We start from the raw sequence: 26,310 nt of genomic DNA, 5'->3' as shown, positions 1-26,310 counted from the left end.
AGGTCCTGTCTGCAAACTATTGTGGCTTGGATATAGCCAAACTTCTCTTTGTGAATGGTCTCAAGAATATTCTTTGCATTGTCGTACAAAGAGGGTCCTATGTCCCCTGCCAAATGTGGGTAAGTATCAGCACCAACATTTGGAAATAGACCAAATTTGAAAAAATAACGTGGTGGATTGAGGGAAAGCTCCTGGCCAAGGAGAAGGTTTCATTTCCATTTGAGGCATTTTAAACAAAAGCAGTGGTCACAGAGCCTACCAAGAGGAGGTGTTAGGGCTGCTGCCCACCAGCACAGCAATGGGACCTTTACCCTGGAGAGGGGAGAGGTTTCTCAGGGGAAGAATCTTGGTTTCTCCACCCTCACATCTGACAGGGAATCTGGCCGTGCTGCTGGACGTGCCAGGCAGCAGATCCACGTGGCAATCAATTCATCATGGTTTTACCTGCTCCTGGGTTCAGACCACATCCTACCTGTACATCTGACCAAAAATGCTTTGGTATGTTGGGTGATTCACTCCTCTTCTCTGGCTCAACAGTTAAATATCCTGTGCGAGGTGGAACAGCTTCAAAGGTGAGTGAAAACACAAACCAGGCAAGCGAACCCAGATCCTCCAAACCCAGCCACAGATCCACACGAGGCTAGTCATCAAAACCAGAAATTCCAGCCAAAATTATACAGTGAGATCCCAAGGGGTCAAAAATCCTGGGGTTTTGCTTTTAGTCAATCAGTGGAGAGATCAATGCGGAGAAAGCTGTGCTGCTTTAGTGAAGCTGTTATCTTTGATATTTGGGTGTTTGCAGGAGTACTCATATATTTTGCATAACCTGCCAAAATAAAACCCCAAAAGTGTAGCTTATTTATTTAGAGCTTGAGCCAGTAAGCTGAATGTCTCTTCATTCATGCTGTGCATCTTCCACTCCTAATGAAGTGAATGGGTGCTGACTCACTGTCTTGTTGAGCTGGCTATTAAAATATGACAGATTGGTTCATTTGAGTTATGCATAATTTAAATAAAACAGCCATATGTATAAAATACTGCTGTTGAAGGGCAGGACATCATCTCATAACAACTGGAAGTAAATAAAAGACAGCATTTAAGAATTACTTCAGAAGTTAATTACAAGGAGGAGTCCCAGCAAAGTAATGAGATTATAAAATATATGTACTGGCCTGACTAGAAATATGGATAAGAAAATCTGCAATATTATTGTTTCATTTGTCTACTTGAAGAATGCATCTAAAATATAACCAAACCACAATTTCTTTGAATTTCACTTTTTTAACTGAAGATGCAAGCCTAATGGGTTTTCTGCCTTTCAGGAATATTTCAGCTGACTATTTGTTAGAGATGGCAGCAATAGAGGAAGGTTAACACTGGAAAAGCACTTCTGATTCCATTTATTAGAAAATGTGTGTGAACACAGTCAAACAGAAAAGGTGTCCTCAAATATTCTAAAATAGAGCTTTCTGCCAAGGATAAGCTCAGCCACTACAGCTTTGTACAGAAATTAAAATTTCAATTCAAAATTTGAGTTGTTTTCAACAGGAACTCCGTTCTTAGGAAACAGATAGGTTATGTGACTTCATCACCTGATAAATCATTGGAGTACAAATATTACAATTTCTATCTTAAATAGTTCAAGTTTTGCTTAAGTTTGTGGTCTAAAATCTGGAACACAGCCATCTAAAATTAGAGCTGGCGGTGCAGAAAAAGTTAGATAGCACATTGAGACAGCATAATAAATGATGTTCACCACCAGTAACACACAAGATGTGAGGCAGCCCATAGCTCGAGCTGACTCCCTGCTCATGCAAACAGGTGCTCAGAAGTTGTTGGTCTGGTTTTAAATGGCCAACGACATGCATCCCAGACAAGACGGGTTTCCTCTCCTAATGCAGCATAAAACTTTGTCACCATTCTGCCACTGCAGCCACTGAGTCCCTTGAACAGTCACTGAGTAGTAGCAGCATGTTTTACTATCTTCTAAGTGATGTCCTAGTTGGAAAATTCACATATAGAAAAGAAGTTTGGAATTGAAGACCTACACTATGAGACCCACCAGCACACGGAGTATCTACAGTGGCTGAGTCAGCTTCCAATGACCCAGACTAAATTTCCAAGGACTAAGTTGTTCTATTAAAAACCAAGAGTAAAGACTGCTGAGATTGAATCTGAACTCTATCCTGCAAAGCATGGGACTAATTACAGTCCCAAGTCCTCAGACTGGCCATGAGTTTTCCATCCCCTCTGATTCTGTGGATTGAAAAACACTCAGCACCTCTATCTGACTCTGATAAACTTCTCCAGAGTGTGTTCCACTTCAGGTGGAGAGCTCATTCTTCTTAAATATTTAGCAGGGAAAGGAGCGACATTGCACTTTATTGATTTTAGAATCAGACATAAAACCACCACTCAGTCTTTCCTATAGAAAATCCCTATCAGTTAAGGTTGCCCATATTCAGTAAGTACTTTACACAAGTGGCAGCTGCAGAATTGAAGCCCTAGAAAAATTCTTCAGCTCCAGTTTTCAAGGAAACCCTCAAGAAGGAAGATGTGTCAGTCTTCAATGAAAAGCATGGATTTGCATGTCAGAAAAATCTAAAATCTAAATCCCTAATCTAGATAGATCACAGGTTGCAATCCTTCAGGAAGAGGCTGCTTCAGCATGGGTACACTGCAGGGTCATGAGTCCTGCCAGCAAACCTGCTCCAGCATGAGCTGCTCTCCATGGCTGTGCAGGCTTCCCACAGGATCACAGTATCCTTTGGGCTCATCCACCTGCTCAGGTCTGGGTCTCCTCCAGGGGCTGCAGGTGAATGTCTGCTCCATTGTGGATATCCACGGGCTGCAGGGGCACAGCTGCCTCACCAGGGGCTTCAGGGGAATTCCATTCCCGTGCCTGGAGCATTTCTTGCCCCTCTTTCTGCGCTGACCTGGGTGTCTGCATAGCTCTTTCTCTCACCTATTCTCACTCCTCTATTCTCTGCCTGTAATTTGCTTCTCTGCAGTAACTTGTTCCCTCTTATATCTGTTGTCTGTCCCAGAGGCAGCACCCTGATGGGCTCAGCCTCGGCCAGTGGCAGATCCAACTTGGAGCCAGCTGGCGTTGGCTCTACTGATGATAGGGGTGCTCCTCACAAAAAACATCTCTGCAGTCCCTCCCTTCCCCCCTCCCCAAACCTTGCCAAATGAACTGAATACAATATCCCACCAAGAGCAACTGGAACTTGGCATGGCTATGGACTCCTGCATTTAGATCAAGGTCAACCAAATGGTCCCCATCACTCCAAATGATTTCCATGTGTAGATATTTTTCTCCAACAGATTAATAGAAGCCTTGCTCCTGCAAGGCAATTTCAGCATGATTTCTGTGTACTTTATTGCCCTCTGTAGTTTGAAAGAGTTGTTAGCACAGCTTTCTTGAATTGAGTTTTCTCCAGCCTTCCATTCCTCTGCTATCTGAAAGTGAAACCATCATCATCTGTGGCAGAAAACATTCTAGTGCGTTAGCAGGTTCAAGAAGCTTTGATTTCCTTTCACTGTTCTGGGGCCAAATCCCTCCTGCTGAAGTAAACTAAACAGCATCTGGGAAGACAGGAAGGCCTCAGGAACATAGGAACCATTCAAGCTCCATTGCTTGATGGGAAGGTGATAAGCTAAAACTGCAGAGAAATAGATTTCTCCAAGAACATATTTCTGCAGGGAAAAGACTGAGTTGCATTTGCAAGCAATATACTTCAATACAAATCCCATTGAACCAGAAGATGGTAGGGGAGCTACATTCTTTCTGTTTTGGTACTGTTTTTCCCTGTGTTTTATCCTTACAAAGGGAAGGAAAAACAACTGAGGAATTTTAGAGGGATTTGTGGCATTTGATATTTGATCACTTCTCTCCTTAGGAAGGAGAGTCTGCATGAGTTGCTTATACTGGAGTGGTGAGGACAGGTTAATCTTTGGTGTCCGTTGGTTTTCTTGCTTCTGCCAAGTTGATATTTTCCGATCAAAGTTCTATCTGGATTGCTCTGTTTATTGCATTTCTTCTTCATCCTGTATACAGGAAGTATTAAAAATTAAGCACTCAGCAAAACTTCACAAATGCACTTTTCAGGTCTTTTTTTCTGACATCTTTTATAAAGCATATTTAGTTAAAATACTTAATCTTTTTTATTACCCACGTGAACATAACACTTTCAGCAAGCATTTTTATTACATTCTCTAGCTTACAGTCACGTATAAATAAAATTAAGAAACATTTTGCCCACAGCTCTGAAAATAAAATATCACTGAGTAATGATGTAGATAGGTAAAATAGACCATTTTTTAAGGTGCTCGACATCTCAGTTCTATTGGCTCATGAATATTGAAAATCAGAAACTTAGAGATTAAATAACAAGTCTTCCCTCAGTTACCAAGCTGTAAGATTCTTGCTGCTTGTCAGCTATTTGGCAAGAACAAGTTTTTCTCTATCATTTTGATTTCTGGTATTGCTATAGTTTATTGCAAATACAACAGTCTGCTGGTGGTGAGCTGTTTTGTACTCAATAACCTAGCAAAAGCTAATTTAATCACCAAAAATCTAACTTCCATATGAAATTAAATTGAAAATATAAAAGTGTTCAGGGGTTTAAACAGTTATCTAAAGATATTTTAAAAGATCTGGGATATTCAAGGATATCCAAGATGTCTCCATAGGCCTGACAAATAGCACACAGGACCTCAAGAAGACCCAGGGGCAGGATGAGACCTCCTCCTGGGGCAGCAGCTGGAAACCAGGTGGGTCTTTGTAGGGCACAAACTCCAGTTTAGATACTTGGATAGCTCTGAGGTCTCTGAAGGGATTTTTTCCCCAGAGGAACGGTCTCTCAGAGGAAGAGCTGATGATGCTTACCCCGATCCAACAGTATCTTTTATCAGTCATTACTGATACCCATTTGAAGTTCACTTTTTCATTGATTGAACAGCACCCCCCTCTCTGCCTGACTCCTGCCTTCAATTTCAGTGTTGGTAGAAGTCTAAACACAGCAGGCTGGTGGCCAAGTGACTGTGGCAGGGAGATTTCAGGATGAGACACACTCCCTGCTCCATGATTTCAGTGCCTCTTGGCTTGAGCCTCACCTACTAGTCTGTTGTGGAACTGACAATGGTCTTGACATAGAGTATCAGCTCTTTACTTACTGGAGCAACAACTGGAATTGAGACGGTTTGCACTGGCACAATGGCAAAGTGGTGGGAACTGGGAATCACTGGGGGTGACTGAATGTGGCAGAGCTGCTTCCTCAGGAGAGCAGCACTTGGTGACCAGGCAGTTGTTTCTTTCCATTGCAAGTGCAGGGTCTATTTAGCACTCATGCTCACTCAGACTGCGACCTGCCTCAAATGGACTTAAGACCATCGCAGCTGTTGTAAATGTGGTCCAGTCTCCAGCAACAAAACGCTTCATATCTGAGCTGCTACTTAGATTATATTGGTTATATTTATTAGATAGTGTATTTAAATTTCAAAAGGAAATAGTGCTATAGATTCTAAGAAAAAAAAGTGAAACTGGTTTTTACAGTTAACACTGCTAATAAAGGTGAAATATTGATCCAGTGAGTAGGAGTGTAGCTTGACCTGATACGACTTTTTATCTCAAGTCCAAATCCAATGACTGCAATGCAATAGCAATCTCCTGGATATACTTGGTCAGGAGTTTTGAACAACCAATGGAAAACTTTTCTTTTTTCCACAGATTGAAGCCCAATGGTGCTTTGGCTACAGCAGTTAATGCACACTTTTTCAAAGTGATGACCTCTGAGTGCACACTACTCTTGTAAATACTGAGGTACAGTTCTTCTTTTGGAGACAAAAGCACAGCAGGCTTGTGTGGAAAGGAATGGCAGGCAACACAGGAAAAGAGGGATAGGACACTACAAATTTCTTCTTTTCAGATTATGTAAAAGTCTGATTCTTTGTTTTGGAGGGAATTTCCTCCCTCCTTTGCAGCTCTTTTTTGAAAAACACTTAACAATCTATCTGTGATAGCAAAGGACCAGACTAGATGAGCTAGCAAAATGCATTTGAGCAGTAGTCATCAAAACTGGTTTATTTAAAACTGGTTTTCATGCAGCACTTACATACGTAAAACATAAGCATTAATTTTAGGATGAAAACAAGACAATTCTTCAGTGAGCTTCAAAGTTCTCGAATAGTCTTCCAAGTCTTTTTTGGGGGTAAAAAAAATCCTAATTTCTTTTTACATGTTGCTTGCAAAAACATAGAAATGAGGGTATGTGGTGTACAGTTGCAAGATGCTGGATCAACACAGCTAATTCTCTGCTTTTATGAAATCATTAATTTTTCTGCTTTGCTCAAAAAACCCCAAAACTATGCAAAGTCAGTGCAGCCTTATTATTACTTAAAAATTTCTTGAATAGTCTAAAAATAAGAGCCAGTAAAGTAAGAGAGAAGATTACAGGTGCTAAGAGAGTAGCAGGGCTTGAAATTGTTACTGATGGTGCATTTTTGGTAATTATGTAAATCACGGCAATCTTGAGAGTTGATAGCCATTATAAAGCAGAACACCTAGATTTTTTTTTACTTGTATATTTGAATAATATTAACAGAAGAATTTATGTAAATTTTATCTGAAAACAAACTATATGTGAAGAAAGTTAGATAAGCGTTTGTTGACAAGGGTGTTCCACAACTAACATTCTGTTTGAGAAAAAAAAAGAAGTTTTAAATTGCCTTTTTTTTTTTTTTTTTTTTTTTTTTTTTTCCCCCATAAAAGCTGTGTTAAATTAGCTGGTACCCATTTTTCCATGAGGTTACAATTTATTAACATTTTTCACAGAATCTAGTCTTGTTTATCTTTGAAATTGCACTTTTTACAAATGCATGTTTCACAGAATTAATGCAATGAATAGCTGCTGCACAAGAATAACAGGCACTGCTCAGTTTATTCTGAGTATTAATTTTCAGGCACTGACTTGGAAAACAGTTCATTTGTTTCTTTAGATTTATCACTATTTTTTAAATGTCAATCAAAAATCATAGAATCATTAAGGTTTAGGATCATTCCAGATGGAAAAAAATCCTTAAATTCTTCACATCCAGCCATTAACCTCTTGACACTGCCAAATCCACCACTCAGCCATGTCCCTAAGTTCCACATCTACACATTTTTTAAATACTTCCAAGTATGATGACTCCACCATTTCCCTAAGAAGCCTATTCCAGTCAGTAACTGATTTGACTGTCTCTCAGCTGAAGAGAGGAATGCTGGTGATAATGCTAAATATACCACCAGTTCCACCCTGCACAAGGCAGAGAGAACCCTACGAATAAATGTTGTTTTTATCTGGGAATATTATTAAGTTATGTTTTGGATTTTTTCTTTTTGTTTATTTTTAAGATTGCAACTGTTAGTGCAAGTCAAATCAAACTAAGATGAATTTTAAAAGTTGCAAGCAATTAATTCTGAGGAGTCATGCAAGGATATTGCAGAGATTCATGCCTTTCCTCTTCTAGCTCCTTATCAGAGTAATGAAAACTCTTGGGAACTTCTTTGATCTTTTTTTGTGGAAGTTTTGTACCTATTGGGTCAGAAAGACACAGTGCTCAAATTTTTGCCTGTAGCAGAGAAGATGTGTTTAGTCAGAAATGAAGATAAAATGAAAACCCCCTAAATTTAATATTCATGCCTCTAAATAGAAATTACTTCACAGCAGAAAAATAAGCATTTAACTAGCCATCCTTCTCTTGATAGCTATCAAAACCACCAGCGGCTTTGATGTTTTCTATGTATTGTTGCAAACTTCTTCTGGGAGCAATGGCTTTACACATTTCCCTGCTACCTGCTAAAATCAAACAAAGTCAAAACAGTTTCTTGTCTCTAAGCTACGTGATGCACCTAATAGCACTTAAATAGGAGAGTTTATCCACACATGGATTTTGTACATACTGTTATTACATCAACAGTGTATTACTCCTTCAGTAATCCTAGTACAGGAGAGTGATAGACTGCTCTGAGAGATGCTATTACAAATGTGTGATGATCTTTCTAATCAGCCATGGCTGCCTATTTTATCTCACTGCTGTTATGACAGCACTGCAGATGGTTTGTAGAAATTGTCACTGTTCCAATTCCTTAGGTAGAATTCAAACACGTAATTTATGCTAAATATAATATGTGGATAAACTTGTAAAACTTCTGCCGTATTCAAAGTTGAATCTAATAATTGGGCACCTCCTGCCTTTGATCACTTTTACAGAGAGGATGCTGTAAAGCGTACATTTGTGTGATGAGAATATATTGAGCATCTCTCAACATGGTTTCTACTGAAATTATGATTTTATTCTAATGCTGTTTTGATTTCTTCTTGCAGTCTGAAAAATTAGATTTTAGGGATTGCATTTTAGTGAAGTTATTCTGACTAATTTTATATCCTCAACTTAAGTTGTAACCCAGGGCATTGTCCTTTTAATTTGGGATTAAATATCCAGGGGAGAAGACATTCCATGATAAAGGGAAATTTAAATAGATTATTATTTGACAAGTTCTACTCAGTGATAACTGCTTTTCAGTTGACTTGAGGGTATTTTCTGTAAAGATAAGCATAAATATTTTTGTGAAATTACGTTTAATATGACATATAGATAGGAAACAGAAAATTGCTAAGTAATATATCAGTAAGAATTGTCCCACTCTTTCTCCATCTCAAGGAGCTGCTCTTGTGATAAATGGAGCAGCACAGTCAATTCACCCAGGGGAGAGGGCTGAGGCTGGCACCAGAGGCTGAGAGGATCAAGAGTTGCTGAGCCTTGGTGACCCTGAGATGAGGACAGCACTAAGAAATTCCTAAAACCTGCCTCCTCTGACTTTATAAAACATAACATCTTCTGCACTTTTTAAGATAGCCTGTAGACACTTTTAAAGACCACAAGGACCTTTTCCACAGCAAAATCACTAATTATGTGCATTTTCAGTTGAGTTAAAGGAAACAAATCTTTGCTGCTCACAAAGGTCACAGTTGCCTCTTGATGAGGAAGATGTGGAAAATTACCCTCATTCACTCACTTTCAGTAAAACTAACAAGCAGAACCATATGTTAACACAGACTCATTTCATCTGGACTGCCCAAACTGTGGTGCAGTGTAATGTGTATGTAAATGAACGGTAACTTACAGCTAATGAAATTCAAGAAATGGGCCATTTTTCTAGTTTTGTACAGACATCATCCATGGGTCCCATTACTGACTGGTGGCACAATGCACTGGCAATACAAATACTGGGCATGCAAGTTAAGCTGGTTCTACCATAATATAAACTTAATAAAATGATACAAAAATGTTGTACCAGTGTGCCTTGAATAAAATACAAAATAAGGTACTTTTCAAAGAAAATAAGAGTGGTGAAATTATAACAAAGCATGGGTACTCATTCCTCAGTGCTGAGAGCTGGGCTTGAGGTTTAAATTGAATTGTAATGGATAATGTTTTCCCCTCCATGACTTAAATTGCAATTATTTATACATTTCAGCATATTTATATATGCTGAATACCTTCTTCTGTGATCTTTGAAGAACTTTAGAAAGACAGGTAGTAGTTATTTTTCACTGGGCAGGAGTTGAAGCTGCCCAACATTGCTGTGAGCTCAGAATTTCTTGACTCAGCAATTCTTTAAATAAAATAGTAAGTAATTTGTAATTATTTGCTCAATCACGTGCATTAAGAGAGTTAAGTAATTCCACAAAGAATAGTTGTAAGCACTAATATTTGGGTAAAATATACATAAGGAAAAGGTCTTTGATAATTCTTGACTGCCACAAATTGATGTTAGCATCTTGCCTGCCTTTCCCATCTTTACAAAAATAGCTCTGTAAATCTGATAAGGTAACTCTAAGACATATCTAAAAAATCTAAGACATATCCATAGGGAAGCCTTTAAATATAGAAATTATGGGACAGGTATATAAAGAAAAAAAGACTAAATCCCATGGCAATGCAAAAACTTGGCCAGTTCTAATGAAAAAATTTTATTAACTTTCAGATGCAGGAAAGATTTTCCAGGTAATTTTTTTTTTCTGAAGGAGTTAAAAAGCAGTAGCCTCAGACAGTAGCAAGTATTACTCAGCTAATGTTTATATGATAAAATAATCTGTGAGAGCCCACCTGAACAGTTTGCAAAATAAAACAATACTGATGTACATTTATGTTGTAATTCAGCATGCCTGTATCAGATTTACCATGAGTACCAGCAGGAAGCAATATGGAGATATCAGCAACATTTACTTTCTGGAGGCCCAGAATTTTAAAACACAGTTCAAAAACTTACAGGAAAGGGTCAGTTTTGGGATGATTTGTTCACTTGTTTCCAAGAACAATGGCAAAAGCTGGGGGGGGAGGGAATATATATATATATATATATACACATACATATATATATATATATACACACACATATATATATACACACACACACACACCCACCCACACACACACCCACCCACACACACACACACCCCCTGGATTTCTATTGAAGGGTTTTAATTATCTGTCCATGCTGCACAGATTCACACATGCTCTTCTAACATGCCAGAGAATCAAAATTTTTGGAAGTTAAATGACCTGTCAGGTTCACTGAGGTTTTAAATCAATTACAATTATGAAGAAGAATAAAATAACAGCTTACCTAATGCACAAAAAGTTTAGGTACTCATAAAAGGTTGCCGTAAACATTATTTATAGACTGGTGTGAGTCCCTCAGTGTTTTAGTGTGGAAAAACAGGTGTCTGCCAGGGAAAGCTGGAGCTTCCCTTGGAATGGGGAATGTAAACTCCCTCCCTCTGAATTATTATAATTTTGAAATTAAGGGGCTTTCAGGCAAAGATATAGAAATACGAATAACAGTTCTTTACTTGGAATATTAAAAAAAATATTAAAATGTAATCATACAAAAAAGCAAACAAACAAAAAAGCAAAACGCTGAACAGAATACGACCTGCCACCTTGTTGGTCACGGTGTTGGTCGCAGTCCGATTAAGTCCTCCTGGAGTGACAAATGTGATTCTGTTGGAATAGAGATTAACTTGCAGAAGGGTCCAGTGGTGGCAAGACAGGTCCAGTCTTCCTCTGGGAATCCAGTGGAAACAGGCTGTTCTGGTGTTCTGAATCCCAGGTTTTATCCAGGTAGGTAGACTTTACTCCTTCCACTGGGTGGATCATCTCACAATGGGATGATGTAACTGTATCAGTCATGCAGTGAGCCTTAATGGCCCATTAACAGAAGATATCCCCTTGAGGTAGGATGGGCTGTGGTAGGGATAAAGAAACACTGCCCCACCTGGTTTTAACAGCTGGCCCATTAACAGAAAGACACCTGCCCCCCTCCCCTCTGGAGTTACGAGATAAAGAAAAACAGCTCTTCAAATGGTTTCAAAAGATGGGAATAGAATACATCTTGCATTGAAACCCAAGACACTCAGATAGACAGACAATGTCTTGTGAGCATCTGTTTTAAAATTGTATCAATGAAAAAGTATTTGTTGGAAAGTGACTTGCAGCTGATTAATCTGAAGCCTGGAGAAGTAAATGTAGAAGACCATGAAGCTTCTGGCTACTTAAGTAGCTTCTGATGATTCATGAGGGGTTTAACATCACGGCTGAGATTTCTGTGGCAGAAGTCTCCAAAAAGAACTAATTTACTAACATATATTGTGAAAAGATTGCACTCATTTGAGAGCAAAATGCTTCTAAAGCTATTTTCTGACAATCTTTCATTTTACATTTGAATTTCTAAGCATTTTTTATTTGTGTTCTGATTGCAAACATATATATGAAAAAATTCTAAGAGAAGTCTAAAAATCAGAAAGGCATTTCAGCTGTAATTCACATTGGAAAGAACATGGAATACCTTAAAAATAGTCATATGCATTGCCAAAAATACTCAGATGTGTTCTCAGATAGTGTAGGAGGCAACACCATTGAAGTGACAGGTCTTCTTTAAAGCTTGGAGGTAAGGGACTATCATCTCTCTTCAGATGTGGTGACTAAAGAAATCTCTTATTGAAGGCACCTCATATTTTATAAAGTTGTTTTAGATGGAATTGTGCCCAAGGGTTTTCAGGATCAGCTGAGTGAGGAACCAGCAAATTCATTCAGAGCTTAAGAGGTGTAAACCTATTTTCTGTCTCTATTCCTGATGTGACCTCAACACAGTAAGCAGAGGCTGTAGGCTATCCTCTCTGTTTCATTTATTAATGAGAAAAAAAGAAAGAGGGTGTTTATATTATTGTAAGAGTGACACCCCCCCCCCCGCCCCCCCCTTCATGAAGCTTTACCTACATATTACTGCAGAACTGCCAAATCACAGAATCACATAATGGGCACAGTTGGAAGGGAACGCAGTGGGTTTTTGCAGATCTGGGCTTGCCAGAAATGTCAAATTTTACCCCAGCCATGGAAATATGATTTATTGGGCCAGGAAGAAAACAGGCATAAAAATTATTTCTGAAATCATCTACACACACACACACAAACAAAAAAAAAGTATAATTTTTTTTTGATGCATATAATACGTTGGAAATGTAATTATTCAAAAAACCATTACAAATTGCTAAATACTGGAGCAAACTTTTATAATAACCAAACTCTAGTTTTAAATAAGATTTAGATTAATTTAATTAAATTGTGAAATATACAGATATATAGTTTCAAAAAGAATTAAACAAATAAAAGGAAAAAAAATCAGTCAAAGAGTGTTAAATTCAGAAGGCAACCTGTCTTGCACAGTCCTTCAGTGAACTGCTAGTGAGATTTTTCAGGGGAGTATCCTAAGCATGTGCCCTGTTCAAAGATTATTCCCATAATAAGTGTCTGAGACAGGCCAGTGGGCTTGAGAAACATCTTTTCACAACAGTGGATCTGAATTAAAACTTAAAATGCAGTTCTGCAGCTGTCAATCTTATTTTGGCTTTTCCACACTTCAGAAGTAATGTGGTGCTGCCATCAACTGGAGTGAATGATGTAAAGAAAAGGGTCTTTTTGAGCAAAAGCTGTATTGTGTCACTGTGTACTTAGGCCTCTCAATTTGAGTGGGAGTTGTGTCTACACCTGGAAATTCAGAGGTCTTTTTGTCCATCAGCAAAGGTTGCTTACATGGTTTACATGTATAAATGTGGAAACATCCAAGCTGCTTCCTTTCTGAATAATGAAGTCTGAACCCTCTCTCATGTATTTCTAACTTAGTAAGCAAAGACTGACCTCTTGCTTTTACCTCTTGCTGTTTGTTTGTTTATTTGTTTTTTCATGTAATTCTTAGGACTATCAGGAAGCTTCCAGTTTGGAGCAGTTTGTGACTCGCTTTCTTTTGAAGGAGACACTGAGCCAGCTGCAATCCCTCCAGAGCTCCCTGGAGTGTGCCATGGAAGCCACGGAGGAGCAGACCCGGCAGGAGAGGTGAGCAAACCCCTCTTCAGCTGCAGGGAAGGGGGTGAGGAGTGTGGTCACTGGGAACCTCCATGACCACTTTACATTCCACCCAGAAATCTGATATAGGGAATAACAGGAGAAATGAGGATACACTTTTTATTCCCTATAGAAACCCACTAAAAGGAGTTTTGCTGAAATTGAATTCATCTGATCTTGTGGTGGGCTGCTGGTAGGACAATCATTTTGGTACATGCTAGGCTCTGGTGACTTCTTTTTAAATCCCTGGATAAATTTAATATCAAATGTAGAAACCAAACCACTGCAATATAAAGAGCTCTGAAATTTCTAGGATGACTGACTGTTTTGTTTGTTTCTTCCAGCTTTATGATTTTTCTTTTCAGGCACAATGATCTCCATGTTAGAAGAAGAAATAGTCAGACTTCTGCTTGTCACAGCCTCTTCCTAGAATATATGGCCATATTCTTTGTTAAAATCTATCTCTATAAACTCTCAATCACCTGGGCAGACATTATCTATCCAAGGGTTTTAGCTGACTTTAGTACAGTGATCTGTGCTAAGGGTTTGTAGAATCAAGGATCAAAATATTTTTGAAAAGACACTTGGCTATAGGGAATTTTTTCCTCAGTATGCTGTTGTTAAAGACAATAGGGAAAGCAAAATACAAACTGTTGTATTTTATGGATGAAGACCTTAAGATCTTTTTGTCGGAAATGTAATTTTCTTTTTCTGTTAGAAATGCCATTTTCTTGTTTGTTTTACTGTTGGTTTTGAGATCCCTGAAGTACAGGAGCAATACTCTGGTTTTGTGCCAGCATCCTGACTGTAGGAATCAAGCAGTTTTTTGAGCATGCACAGTGTCTCTGTACCTCTATTCATGCCAGATCCTCTGCAGACACGTTACGAAACTCCTGTGAAGGAAGAAACTGTGAATGACTGCTTAGGTCAGGTCAGAACCACACCATGGACAGATACTGACCTTGAGATTTGTGTCCTTCAAAGATTTAGGTTTATGCCAGCTTAATCCTCTTTTTTTTTTTTTTTTTTTTTTTTTTTTTTTTTTTTTTTTTTTTTTAAACAGCTTTGATGACCTAATCAAAACTAATGAGTAATGGGGAAAATCTAGAAAATAATTCAGTGATCTCAATAAGTATTTATTTTTATTTAATTCAAAAGGGAACATAGAAGCATGTTTTTTGAGAACAGAGAGAGAAGAGCTATCTCACATATTTTTTCCTTAAAAAGTCTTCTGTGTTTCTGTGCAGAAAAGATCCAACAAAACCAGAAGTGCTCTCATTTCAGTGGCCAGGAAAACGCTTAGTTCGAAGATTTCAGAGGAACAACAGCCTGTCATCAAATAACCCTTATTCTAGCACAGGTATGGTATTTCACATTATAAAGATATTTAAAACACATGCATACACACATATACAGAAAAAGGTACACATATACAGAAAAATATACACACATCTTCCTCTCAAAAATTTAATTTAGACATGTAACTCAGATACTTTAATGACAATTTATAGAAGGTATTAAATGAAAACTTAGGAAACTGAGGAAAATTAATGCATATCCACAGATCTGAAATGATAAAAGATAAAAACTTAATTGTGGGCCAAACTGTATGTTTTGGATTGATTCAACATTTTTTAGGTAATCTTTATTGCATGCAGATATGAATGAAAAGGTGAATGCTATAACAACCAAGTTCTCTGCCAAGTTCTCTCACATCTCAGCTGAGGGGAATAAATAATAAACAGAAAGGGAAAATACAAAACCAGAAAGAAAATAGTATTTCATTTAAGATAATACAAAGAAAAGTCTGCAGCAGCATTTTTGCTTTGGAAAATGATAGAGTACTCTGGTAAATGGGGTTCTTTGGAAGCAGTGACATTAAACATGAAGCTACAGTGAAGACATCTCTCTGCTTAGTGGCATGTCCCAGAATGAAGGCATGAAGAAAATCATTCATTGAGTCAAATCATGCTTTCCTTTAGTTTCACCTAAATGAACACTGAACTAGTTGCAGCACAACCTTTGAGAAGCCAAATAAATTGCATGGTAATTTTCTTCTTTTTAATGAAAAACAGGAATATACTATGTACCATCAACTTAGTAACATTTTATAAATGTTTATAATTTATCTTTTCCAAAGGTTGGGTTGAGGAAGACAGCCAGTGGGTGATCCAGATAAACAGACTCCAGAAGCTAATTGATAGACTGGAAAAGAAGGTGTGTGGGCTTTTTTCACTCATTTCTTCTTTCACTTTCAGTAAAGCAATCCTTAAAGCACAAATGTTTTCAGTGCTCCAGCTGCAACATTACCTAAGAGAGCTAACAATCATTAAACACCTGCATTTTTCTTCTGCCTTCCTCTTTCCTATCCATGACATTGTTTTTCCATGCTTCCATTTCCCCCTCCCATCACCACAGAGTCAACTTTTTATAAAGATGTGAAATATTGTATTATTCTGTGACTGGAGGACGTTAATGTATTTAGTTATGCTTGTTTGGAGGAACATGATACAACTTTCCCTTTTGGGATCTGATATTTTCCTCTTCCTCTCCAAACTTTCCCATGAAACCTTGACAGAAAGTTGTTTCCTCCTGTCCCATCAGAGAATACTCATTTATAAAGATTAAACTGCTTTCCTTGTCAGTACAGTTCACCCAAAATCTGATGCAAAGCCCCCTTGGGAGCGGACTGCAGCAGCCCCCAGAGCCCAGAAACCACCTGTGGTTCCCACCCCAAAGCAGAGCCCTCCAGGAGTCTGACAAATGGCCCATCTGTTCCAACAATGACAGAGCTTCCCAGTGCTTGTAAAATCCTGGCCACAACTCTCTATTCTTGATTATTATTCTTGATTGCTACCCTGGTGTTCAAAAGTTGTCTTATAATCTGTGTGTGATGACTTCTTTTTTGTTTTTTTGGAGAAGAAAAAAACAACAGAGGAAAAAGTAAGGTTATAAATTCCTGAGTTGTTTTCTGCATTGTTTCCCTATTGAAGGACAGACAATTTCAGAGAGGTGCTAGGGGAGTGGCTGAATTCAGTGGATTTTGAGACCCGGGGTGTTTCTTCCTCCTTGTCCACTAGAGGTGAGGTTTTGGGCTGAAGTGCTCCCAGACTCAGGAGTAGCTCCAGTCCCAGTGCAGCTGATGCTGTTCCGCACCACAGGTCAGTGCTCACCAGCAGTCAGACTGCACCTGTACTCCAAAGACATTGGCATGGATCTCTTCATCAGCACCCACACACAGGCAGCACTCACAGGGACATGAAACAGCCTGATCTTGTTCTTTCTTTCTAGCTGGTTGGGATATTATCCTGTGAATATTGTCATCTAGTATTTGTGGTTAGACCCATACCCCTTACCCAGGCACTGGCTCAGACCTTGGGTCATGACACAAAAATGTCTCCCGTTACTCAACCATCACCTTGAGTTCAGTAGCAAGTTACACACACAGAAAATACTTAAGTAAGGTATTTAACAAAAAAACCCAACAAGGTGGTGACTTGGTACAGGACTCAGCAAGAGAAGCATACTGACCTTTCTCTGCTGTTCCTCCCTCCAAAATGAAAAACTGCCCCTAATTACTTTTCCCCTTTGGTCCCAGTTTGGTATTTCTGTTATCTCAGCCTTATTACTGATTAGCTGCCTATGGTCACCCGCAGCACTGCTGGCCTTGCTCCAAAAGGAGCCCTGTATTCCCTTGGGTTATCCCTGCAGTCTGCTAGTCTCTCGCATCACTTCTCCTTAACCAGCTGTGAAATTCAGCCATTCCTTGTGGCACTGTCCATGACTTCTGTCAGCTTCTCACTCTGCTCCTTGCCATGCTCCGCAGCTCCTCATGGTCTGCTCAGTCCAGTAAGCTCTGCCAGGGAATACCCGTGAGCCTCTATCCAATTGCTTCCTCCCAGAGGTCATTTCTGCATGGGAAAGGCAATTACACAGCAGTTGTCACATTAATGACATTTCAGCAGCAACTTGATCTTTCTCTGAATAAATATAAATTGGATTTTGAAATGTCAAAATCCACCATGAAAGGTAAGTATGGCTTTACTCCCCATTCTGCTTTGGAAACAGCAGCTCACTGCCCTGCCATGGTTTCCATCTGACATGGACTGATGCCAAAAGAAAACATCTAAAAGAATGTTACTTAAAAAAAGAAATAAACCCGGCATTCAGCAATAATGCAAAAATCAATCAAACGATTTGTGGCAATTAAACTTACAACAAGGATGTTTTAAAGTGATCAAATTTCCTACAGACAAATGAGAGAGAACATCAGTCTGAAAAGGAGCTTGATGCCAAAGGGAAACAGTATTAGGGCATAGACCTCCCATAATTACCTCCTTATCAATATAAAACTTGATTAATAAAATATAGAAATTACATAAGTCTAATTTTTCCAGTAGACAACCTATGTATATCCACTTTTGCCTAACTTTGCATCTGCTTGCCTATGTATCTCATGTTAAATATCAGCTGCCTTTCAGCAGCTACTAAAAGCCCTGTTTTTTGACTTAGCCCCGAAGCAGATTAGAAAGCATTGTACAACCATGCTAAAAGGCCATTTCAGAAGCCACCGCATCTCAGCTGAGGTGAGGTAGCATTGCAAAGGCATTTTAAAGCCCTAGCTCTGAGCTGCATCTTTTTTTATTTCCAGGCTGCGTGGTACTGTGCTGGCAGGACCTTTGTTCTGCAACTGAGCTACTTCCACCAGGCTCCAGAGCCAAGGCACCCAGTGCAGGAGCCCTCTGCCCACACGGATGGGAAGTGTGCCAGTGCTCACACCCTCGGAGGTGACACAGGTGGCTGTGCACACCTACCCCACCTGTGCAGCCAGGCTCTGCCTGATGACAAAACATTGCTCAAGAACTACCAGGGATTATTTTTAACTCCTAGATGGGGCTAGCACATTATGAGTCAGTGTTCCTACTGGAAAGCTACCTGCTGAAGGGTAGATTTAGTGGTAAATCTTCTGCTATGTTCCATCAAAGGGGAATTTGACCGTGAATCTATAATTTGTCTATTTTCACTCAAGTTCTACATTTACATATACTGGCAAAGAAAACAATTATTTTCTTGCTACAATTAGAGAAATTTGTAGTACTGTGACTGGGATACGCAAAACAATCACACGGAGTCAAGAGATTTCCGCAGGGCAGAGGGTTCCTCCGAGCCACCTCAAGGCTGAGCCAAGGCGGAGAACAAGGCTGAGAGCCTCTGCCTGTTTATTTCTTACTTTTTATACATTTGTGGGTCTGGCTGAAGATTGGCTTCTGGAGTTTTCACCCCTTAGCCGAATGGCCAGACCAGCTGTCAGTTACAGTTGATTTCAGGTTAGAAATATGCAAACAAAGAACAGAGAATGAAAAACAAAGGATTTGTTTATGTTACATGTGTGAGAAAAAGTGAAAACTGCTCCTAATATTGTGCAGTAGCTAAAAGTCTGACTCCATTTTATGAACAATCAAAAGGCTTTAAAAAACTCAAAAAAACCAGGGTGACATAGTACTTCCTTGAGTCTCTCCTCTCCTCTTTTTTTCCATATGTTTCCCAAGAAAAAAATGGCAGTGAAAGTGAACTTCCACTTCAGGAATACGCATTTTTCCCTCAGGTTTTTTTATCCAAAGTGTCTGCACTGACAATAAAGATGGCTGTCTTTTCACACACATTTCATGACATTAACTACACAGCAGTTTCTGAATACTTCACTCCTGCCTTGCTCTGCCACCTGCTGCTGGTGGAGGTCCTCTGTTCATTTGAATTCTACCTGCACATCTCTTGTTGGCTTTTCAGCAAGTGCAGCATCTGCGCTGGCAGAATAGCTGCTGCCTGAGGTTAATCAATCCTCACCCACGCTGCGAATGGAAGAAAATTTTTCTCTTTGTTGTGCAAGAACTGTGTTCAGTGAGAAGTGAAGCACCACTAGCAGAGTGTGTTTTGCTGCAGCTGCTTACTGCAAATCAATCTGCCTTTTTTTTTTATTTTTCAGGCATATGGATATTTTTTAGACTATCATAATGGCACTGGGTTAGGAGGTATTGCATGTGCCTGGAGAGTAAAGAATGATTTTGTGTGTGCTAGTGGTTGGTGTTTGTGTGAATCCCTGATTCCTGAAGTGCACATCCAGTTTGTGTACCAGGTGTACTCACAGACACACCTCTTTGCTGTGCCCAGCCCATCCATGAGGGGCTGCAAGGGCAGCAGTTCAGAAACCTGACTTGGACCATCACGTACATCTCCTTCAATGCTAGAAAACAGCCCCTTGCAGCCAAAGATTCCCTGCAGGGGAGTTTCTTCTGTGTAAAGTTTTATGATTGCACAATAGTAGCTGATAGTTCATTTCAAATTACCATTTTTGTACATCTCCACAGTCCACGTGACAATTTGAGACAATCTGTCTTTTCTCAGTTAAGCTCAACATACATTTGGGAGCAACACATTTGTTAAAATGAAAAATTACCTGCCAAGCACTGTAAATAAAACTTTACAAGACTGCCTGGGCTGAATTAACCACTGAGGCATGCAAGATCTTGTAAACACTTGTGTTTCACTTAGAACTGATAAAGAAGGGAATTAACTTGCTGAGGTAGAACAGAATCTAGTTATTGGAGTAGTTTGTTAAAAATGTAAGAGCGGAATACAGCTGTAGTATTGACTCTTCTTACAATTTCTATTTTCTTTTCAATTGCCTCAAAGGACTTAAAGCTTGAGCCACTTGAAGAGGAAGTTTTGGAAGAAAATGAAAGACCTGTAAGTACTGTTCAAGATAATGATTTTGACATTTTATTTTAAACACCAAGTATTGAGACCACATCTGGTGCCTTTTGTTAAAAAATAATCTAAAAAACCTTTTTCCTTATTTTTTCCAATAATAAGAATCCATTTTAGTTAGTAGAATACACTGTGCAAAAGGCAACAGAACAAAACTTAAAATATGGGGGCAAAACTTTTATATTAATTTTTTGCATTGTTTTCAAAGGATAGAGTGGGCCAAAACCTTAACGCACATGAGAAGGAAAATACGTCATTAATAAGATTTATCAAATTTGGCAGCAATGTTTATGGGGTGGTAGCTTCTCTGCTCCAAATGCTGCATGCGTGCTTTAATAATTGTTGTACAGCCTCCCTCTCTCCCAAAACTGCTATAGGAAATCTTATGAGGAAAACTGAAAGAGTATCTTGTGCTCATTACAACCTACAAAACCAAAATTGTGACCAGAAATAAACTTACTTTTAAACAAGTTTATGTCCTAATTTTAATATACTAGCATTTCTAAATTCATGGACCTAATATTCATTCATAACCTAACAAAAAGCAAATCAAATAGACACGAGAAAATTATTTAATCAGAGGAGTTGCGTTAGATTTTTTTTTTAATGAGATTATGCAGTATTTCACCGACTGCTTATAATCCATGATATAACAGTATTCATAATAAAGGCAGAAAAAAGTCAAAAACCTGTACAAGAAACTAAGTAATACTCATTAAGAAGCACATAGTGTTGCTTTAAATATTCCACTGGTAAAGTTGAAAAGCTTCAATAGATTAATCAATAAATAAACTACTTGAAAGAGCCAGATGATAATTATATTAATTCAGGATAAATAGGTCTTCTGCACTGCTGACTGTTTCCATACTCCTTTTTATAAAGACTGCAAAATTATGAGGGGAAAACTCTCTCTCTATTCATCACTTAACATGGGCTATTTTAACATGGACTAACTTAACATCTCACTCAGGTGAGAGTCAGGGCTCTAAAAGGTAAAAATTATGAAATCACCTTAACAAAAGTAACCATACATCCAGTGCCAAATTGTGGGCATATGCTCTTATCCCAGACCTCACACCTGCTGGCATACAGATTCATCCAAGGAAACACAATGACTTTATTACTGAACATCTCAAAGATCAACATTGCTTTGCCCTCTTCTGAAAAGACTCTCTGCTCCAGAGATAGAACAACTGTCTGAAGTGGACCCTTGTGCCTAGACATAAAATCTTGATGCTTGAGCATTTCTACTTCTCCATCCCAGATCACTAAAACAGGGCCTGCAGTCTTCAAGGCGACTTTTGTGGGTTTTCTTTTATGACTGTGGTTTGTATTGTTTCATGATAGACTTTTCTGAGTTTAAAGTACAAGGAATTCAGAGGGAGGTGTGGCAGTAATATTTTAATGCTTTTGTATCAGCACATAATGGTTGTTCAGCATCAAATGTCTGTGATAGAAGAAAAGGTGGAGGAATTCCGTCTTGCTCTGAAGCAGTACGTGGAATCTGCTTCTGCTCAAGGCTGCTTGCAGTAAGTACAGAGTTATTGTCTTGGGCTGAAGGAAGAAATGCAGTCTTTTTTTCTTTAATAACTCAGAATATTTATGAGAGAAGCTATGACACCTTTCTAGTTGGTTACGTGCGTGAAAGACAGAGCTTTTCAAAGACTACTAGAACTAGAAAGAGATGTCAGAATGCACAGATTTTAGGTACTATCACAAAGTGACAGTACATCCCACAGATGCTAAACAATCTTTTCAGGCTTGTTGGCTCGGCAGGTCATCAGTTCATGACTTCTGAAAGCTCCTAGGCTGACATTCTTTATTGGAAAACTCATTTGACATCCTTCTTTGTGCTCCTCTGGTAAAGGGCCAACTTACCAACTTGTTTGCCAGTCCTCTGCTTGGAAGCTTTCAGAATCTTCCCTTTAGGCTGTCATTGTAAAATTTGAATAATTTCATGTTATTATTATTATTATATTTCATAATAAAGAATTGAAAAAATTAAAAAGCAAATTTTTCAATGAAACTGTGTTTCTGCTTTGCTCCTTTTAGAATTAACAAAACATTAGAGCTGGGTTAAGAATAAATTTTAGTGGCTTACAACTGTATTTAATTTCTGAATTTAACATAGTGGAGAGATCTACCATCATCATACTACAGACCATTACGAAAAAGGTATTTTTGTAATGTGTACAAAATACAGAATCTTCCTATATATTCAAGGGTTTCAAAGACTGCCTATCACATCCCTAATTTATTAATCTTGTTGCTATGAGATTATCACATTTAGGATTGTATCAGAAGTGTTCACATAGACCAGAAAAATTAAGCTGGAAGAAGAGTGATCTTTCTGTGGTGTTTCACCTGTTTATAAGACTGATGAAGAAAATCAAATTCTCTTGTTGGCCAAGAGATGGCAAAAAACCCAATGAGAAGTCCTCCTGGCCTGCTCCCAGAAATGAACATCCAGCAAAACACTGTAGTGCCTGCAGACTTGTTGGGGAGGAGAGATTACATGAGTTCAGAATGCAAGTTAACAAATGGTGGCAGAAAGTTCCTTTCTTTCCCAAGTTTACAGGCACTTGCTAAGTCTGTAATGCCACCTAACGGGTGGGTTTTGCTGTAGCTATAATTGACAGTGACCTGTTTTTCCAACAACTTTTGATATTTTTGCCATTTTACCATGTACTTTCACATACAGCAGGAGAAAACCAATAAATCATAAAACTTTGCTGACTACATTATGAAGCTTAAGCTGAGACCAGTTTTCAAGCACATCATTAGTGAGGTCAGCATTCTCACACTTGGGCACAAGGAACAATCTGTATATATACCTTCTATGCTATTTATCTAATTTGAGTAACCAAGTGAATAAGTACCCTACATGATATAAAGCTTTTATGCTCGGGATAATAAGCAGGATGATTCTGTGTAGAGAAAATCTTAGGAAACTGTTACTTGAATAACTTAAGAACAAGTAACTTGTATGCAAAATATTATTTTAAATGCATATCAGCAGGAGATGTCAGCCTATCTGGCTTTATACTCCATTATACATGTACTTAATTTACTCCATTTCTTTCAAAGCAGCTAAATTCTATCACACTTCGATGCATCTCTCATACAAAAGGATAACTTCTACTTATTAGATGATCTTCCCTGAGAAGCTGTTTGATTAATTTTCTGTTTAGCTTTTTTTTTTAGAAAAATTACACTATTGGAGCAATATGAAAAAAATCATAAAAATATTAATTAATAAGAATGAATATACAAGGTGGTTTATTTTTAAAAGCTAGATAATTTGCAGTATATGATCACTATGATCACTCATTTGTTAAGTTTATTAATTGGGTTGGTTTTGAGTTTGATTTTCTTGTTTTGTTCTGTGGGGTTTTTTTCAAAAATCACTGCATTTTTTCCTATTCATAAGCAGTTAGGAATAAAATGTATATGTCCAATAACTTTGTTTCATTTCATTAAATTAGTTCTCTTGTGAAATTTTTAGTGTTTCCATACAGAAGCTTCCAAATAATTTCCACTTCATTGTTTATGAGTTCTGGGAAAACAGCAATGCGTGGAATAGGTAAGTGTCAGGTGGCTTTCTTTTTTTAGGTTTTTTATTTGGCAATACATAAAGTTTTGAAGGTTAGAAATCAATTGTGTAGAAAGACTGAGTACAAATTACTTTAAATACTGCTAATTGATCTTTTGCTAAATATATCACAATCAATACTTCAGAACAATACTTTGATTGCTAAGGACTTGAAACATAAATAAAAATGCCAGAAAGACAACGGTGATTATTCAAAACAGAAAAAATCTGAAAGTGAGTATGTAAAGACATAGCATTGGATGGATGTTAGCTCATCAGAGACAGAAAACCAAGAAGACAGCAGTATCACCAGTTTCACGGTGAAGAAGAAACAAAAAGACACAATTATTGAAACAGAAGATGTGCCTGCCCACAGCACACTTCAGCATGCGAGTAGCTATGAGGAGCTTTCCCAAAACTTCCCAATCCACATCACAGGAACCCATCCAACAGACTCCAGAGTGCCACTTTTGGGCCCAAAATAGAAATTATTAAACATCCTACCAGCTGAATTCTACCCTTTGGTGGGCAGATGATTAAGGAATTGAGTAGAGACAAAAGGATTGCCCTTATCTATATTTCGTTAAAACACTCGAATAAACCAACCCTATGATCATAAATCTGTAGAGAGAACCTGTTCTTAGGGAGGTGGAGAAGTCTCTTGCAATTTGTTGCTTTCCTTTCAAACAACCCCCCAGTTTTACTGGGTTTCCTATCACAAAGATTTAAGAACACTGGTAACACATGTCAACACTGTACTGGGTCACAACCAAGAGATGAGCATCAGACTGACAGCGAGCTGCACAGAAGAAAACCTGTGTTTAATATAACATGCAGGCACTTCATAGCTTATCTGGTCTCCTCTCCCACTATCACTGCAAGTTAAGAAGCACAGAATCTCTGTACAATATTAACTGTGAAATTTATAATGCTCATTAAAAAATTTTGAGCAACTTAAAAAAAACTGTTACATTTTTATTTTTTACAATTATTTAGCCACCTTCAAATGAATTACAGCAAGGCATTCCAGAGAAGTAATGTGGATTTCTTGGAAACTCCAGAGCTCATCACAACAATGCTAGTTCCTGGTAAATATCAAGTTTTCATATTATTTTTTTTGTTCCATGTGAAAGGTTCTATAAGTGTGTTTCATATGCAAGACCATTGCACAATATCACCCTTGTTTAGATCTTTTTGGTAAAGTATAGAGGAGAAAAGGACACCAAATGTTTTTATTTTAACCACAAAAATATAAAATGCATCAACAAGGAGAAGACCCACAGTGCTTTATTTTACGTAGTGTGAAGTTACACTAATATACACTATTTAAGAAAATAGCTAGAATAAACAATACTGTTTGTGAATGGTAAAATAGACCCCATTTAAGCTTTTCAAGGAAAAAAAATGCTTTCTGATTAAGACTCCAATTTATTCCTACTTACATTGACTGAAGGGAGCCTTAATTACTACTAATAGAGATTTACTAACCAACTTGTTGTACACACTTCATGCAATGTTAAAAGAAAAGCAAGATGGTAAAGATTCCAAATTATTATTTTTAATACAAACTAATGTGCATGTAACATCTTTCTCCTAGAAATAAGATTTAAAAGATACAGTGCAAGTGCAGGATGAAGCAAAGAAAGTATCAGTCCCATATTTACAGAGAAAGGACAGGGTTTTTTTTTTTGTTTTGTTTTGTTTTCTTTTCTTTTCTTTTTAAGGGAACACGAATCTATTACAATGAAGCCCTAATTTCCTCTGTGTCTGGCTACAGACTAAATTTAAAATAATAAAACTCCACTTAGTAGAAAAAGAAATGTAGTCCTGTACCCAGGGTTTGTCCTTAAAAGTAACCAGCCAAGACATCTTCGGACCTCATGAGCTTGATGTGGACACAAAATTATATGCCAGGGATTCCTGTAGAATCAGGAGATTGAAGTTCATGAACTGAGTATTTCTGTAAATCTTGTATCTTACTGGGATATTGCTGGATTTAAGACAAACTTGATTGTAGGAAACAATGAAACCTTTTCCCAAAATTCTTTGTGTCCAAGATACTGCACATGATCCAGCAGTGTTCCAGGGTAGCTTACTCACAGGTAAAGTACAATTAATAAAGTACAATTAACATAAAATGAAATGTAAACATAATTTTAAAGTGCCTAAACATGGAAGTGTCTGAAATTGGATTCCAAGTACTTATTAAAGCATTTACTCTGCCTGCTAAGAAGGATTTTAGTCTGCAACACTCTCTCCTGGCAGACAGTTACCATAGAAACAGCATTTCTCACTGTGCACTCCTTGCTGGGGTTGGGAGGCGGGCGGCAGTGGGAATTAATGCATTCACAATTCTTTGTATAATTTTATACATTACCGGTAATTTAGAAATCCCTGCAATGATTTGAACTCTGTTTCATGGAAGAACTTCCCACAGCTCATCTCTACAAATCATATTTGTGTTTGAAAGACAGAAAATGATCTTGAAGTAAAAAACTATGGCT

General features: G+C 38.1%; 1 protein-coding gene across 1 annotated transcript in view; it reads left to right on the top strand.

Annotated features, from left to right (window-relative positions):
- Positions 1 to 26,310, top strand: part of NECAB1 (N-terminal EF-hand calcium binding protein 1) — a 57,379-nt gene that overhangs the window by 28,589 nt on the left and 2,480 nt on the right. The window contains exons 6-12 of the mRNA XM_040072681.2: positions 13,304 to 13,440; positions 14,697 to 14,809; positions 15,590 to 15,666; positions 20,140 to 20,193; positions 21,634 to 21,743; positions 23,720 to 23,797; positions 24,803 to 24,894. Coding sequence (XP_039928615.1) covers positions 13,304 to 13,440; positions 14,697 to 14,809; positions 15,590 to 15,666; positions 20,140 to 20,193; positions 21,634 to 21,743; positions 23,720 to 23,797; positions 24,803 to 24,894 — 661 coding nt within the window. The remainder of the gene's footprint in view (positions 1 to 13,303; positions 13,441 to 14,696; positions 14,810 to 15,589; positions 15,667 to 20,139; positions 20,194 to 21,633; positions 21,744 to 23,719; positions 23,798 to 24,802; positions 24,895 to 26,310) is intronic.

This window comes from Hirundo rustica, chromosome 1 (assembly GCF_015227805.2).
Source record: "Hirundo rustica isolate bHirRus1 chromosome 1, bHirRus1.pri.v3, whole genome shotgun sequence".
NCBI lineage: Eukaryota > Metazoa > Chordata > Aves > Passeriformes > Hirundinidae > Hirundo > Hirundo rustica.
The sequence above is the reverse complement of the archived record's forward strand: the minus strand, read 5'-3'. Positions and strand labels throughout refer to the sequence as shown.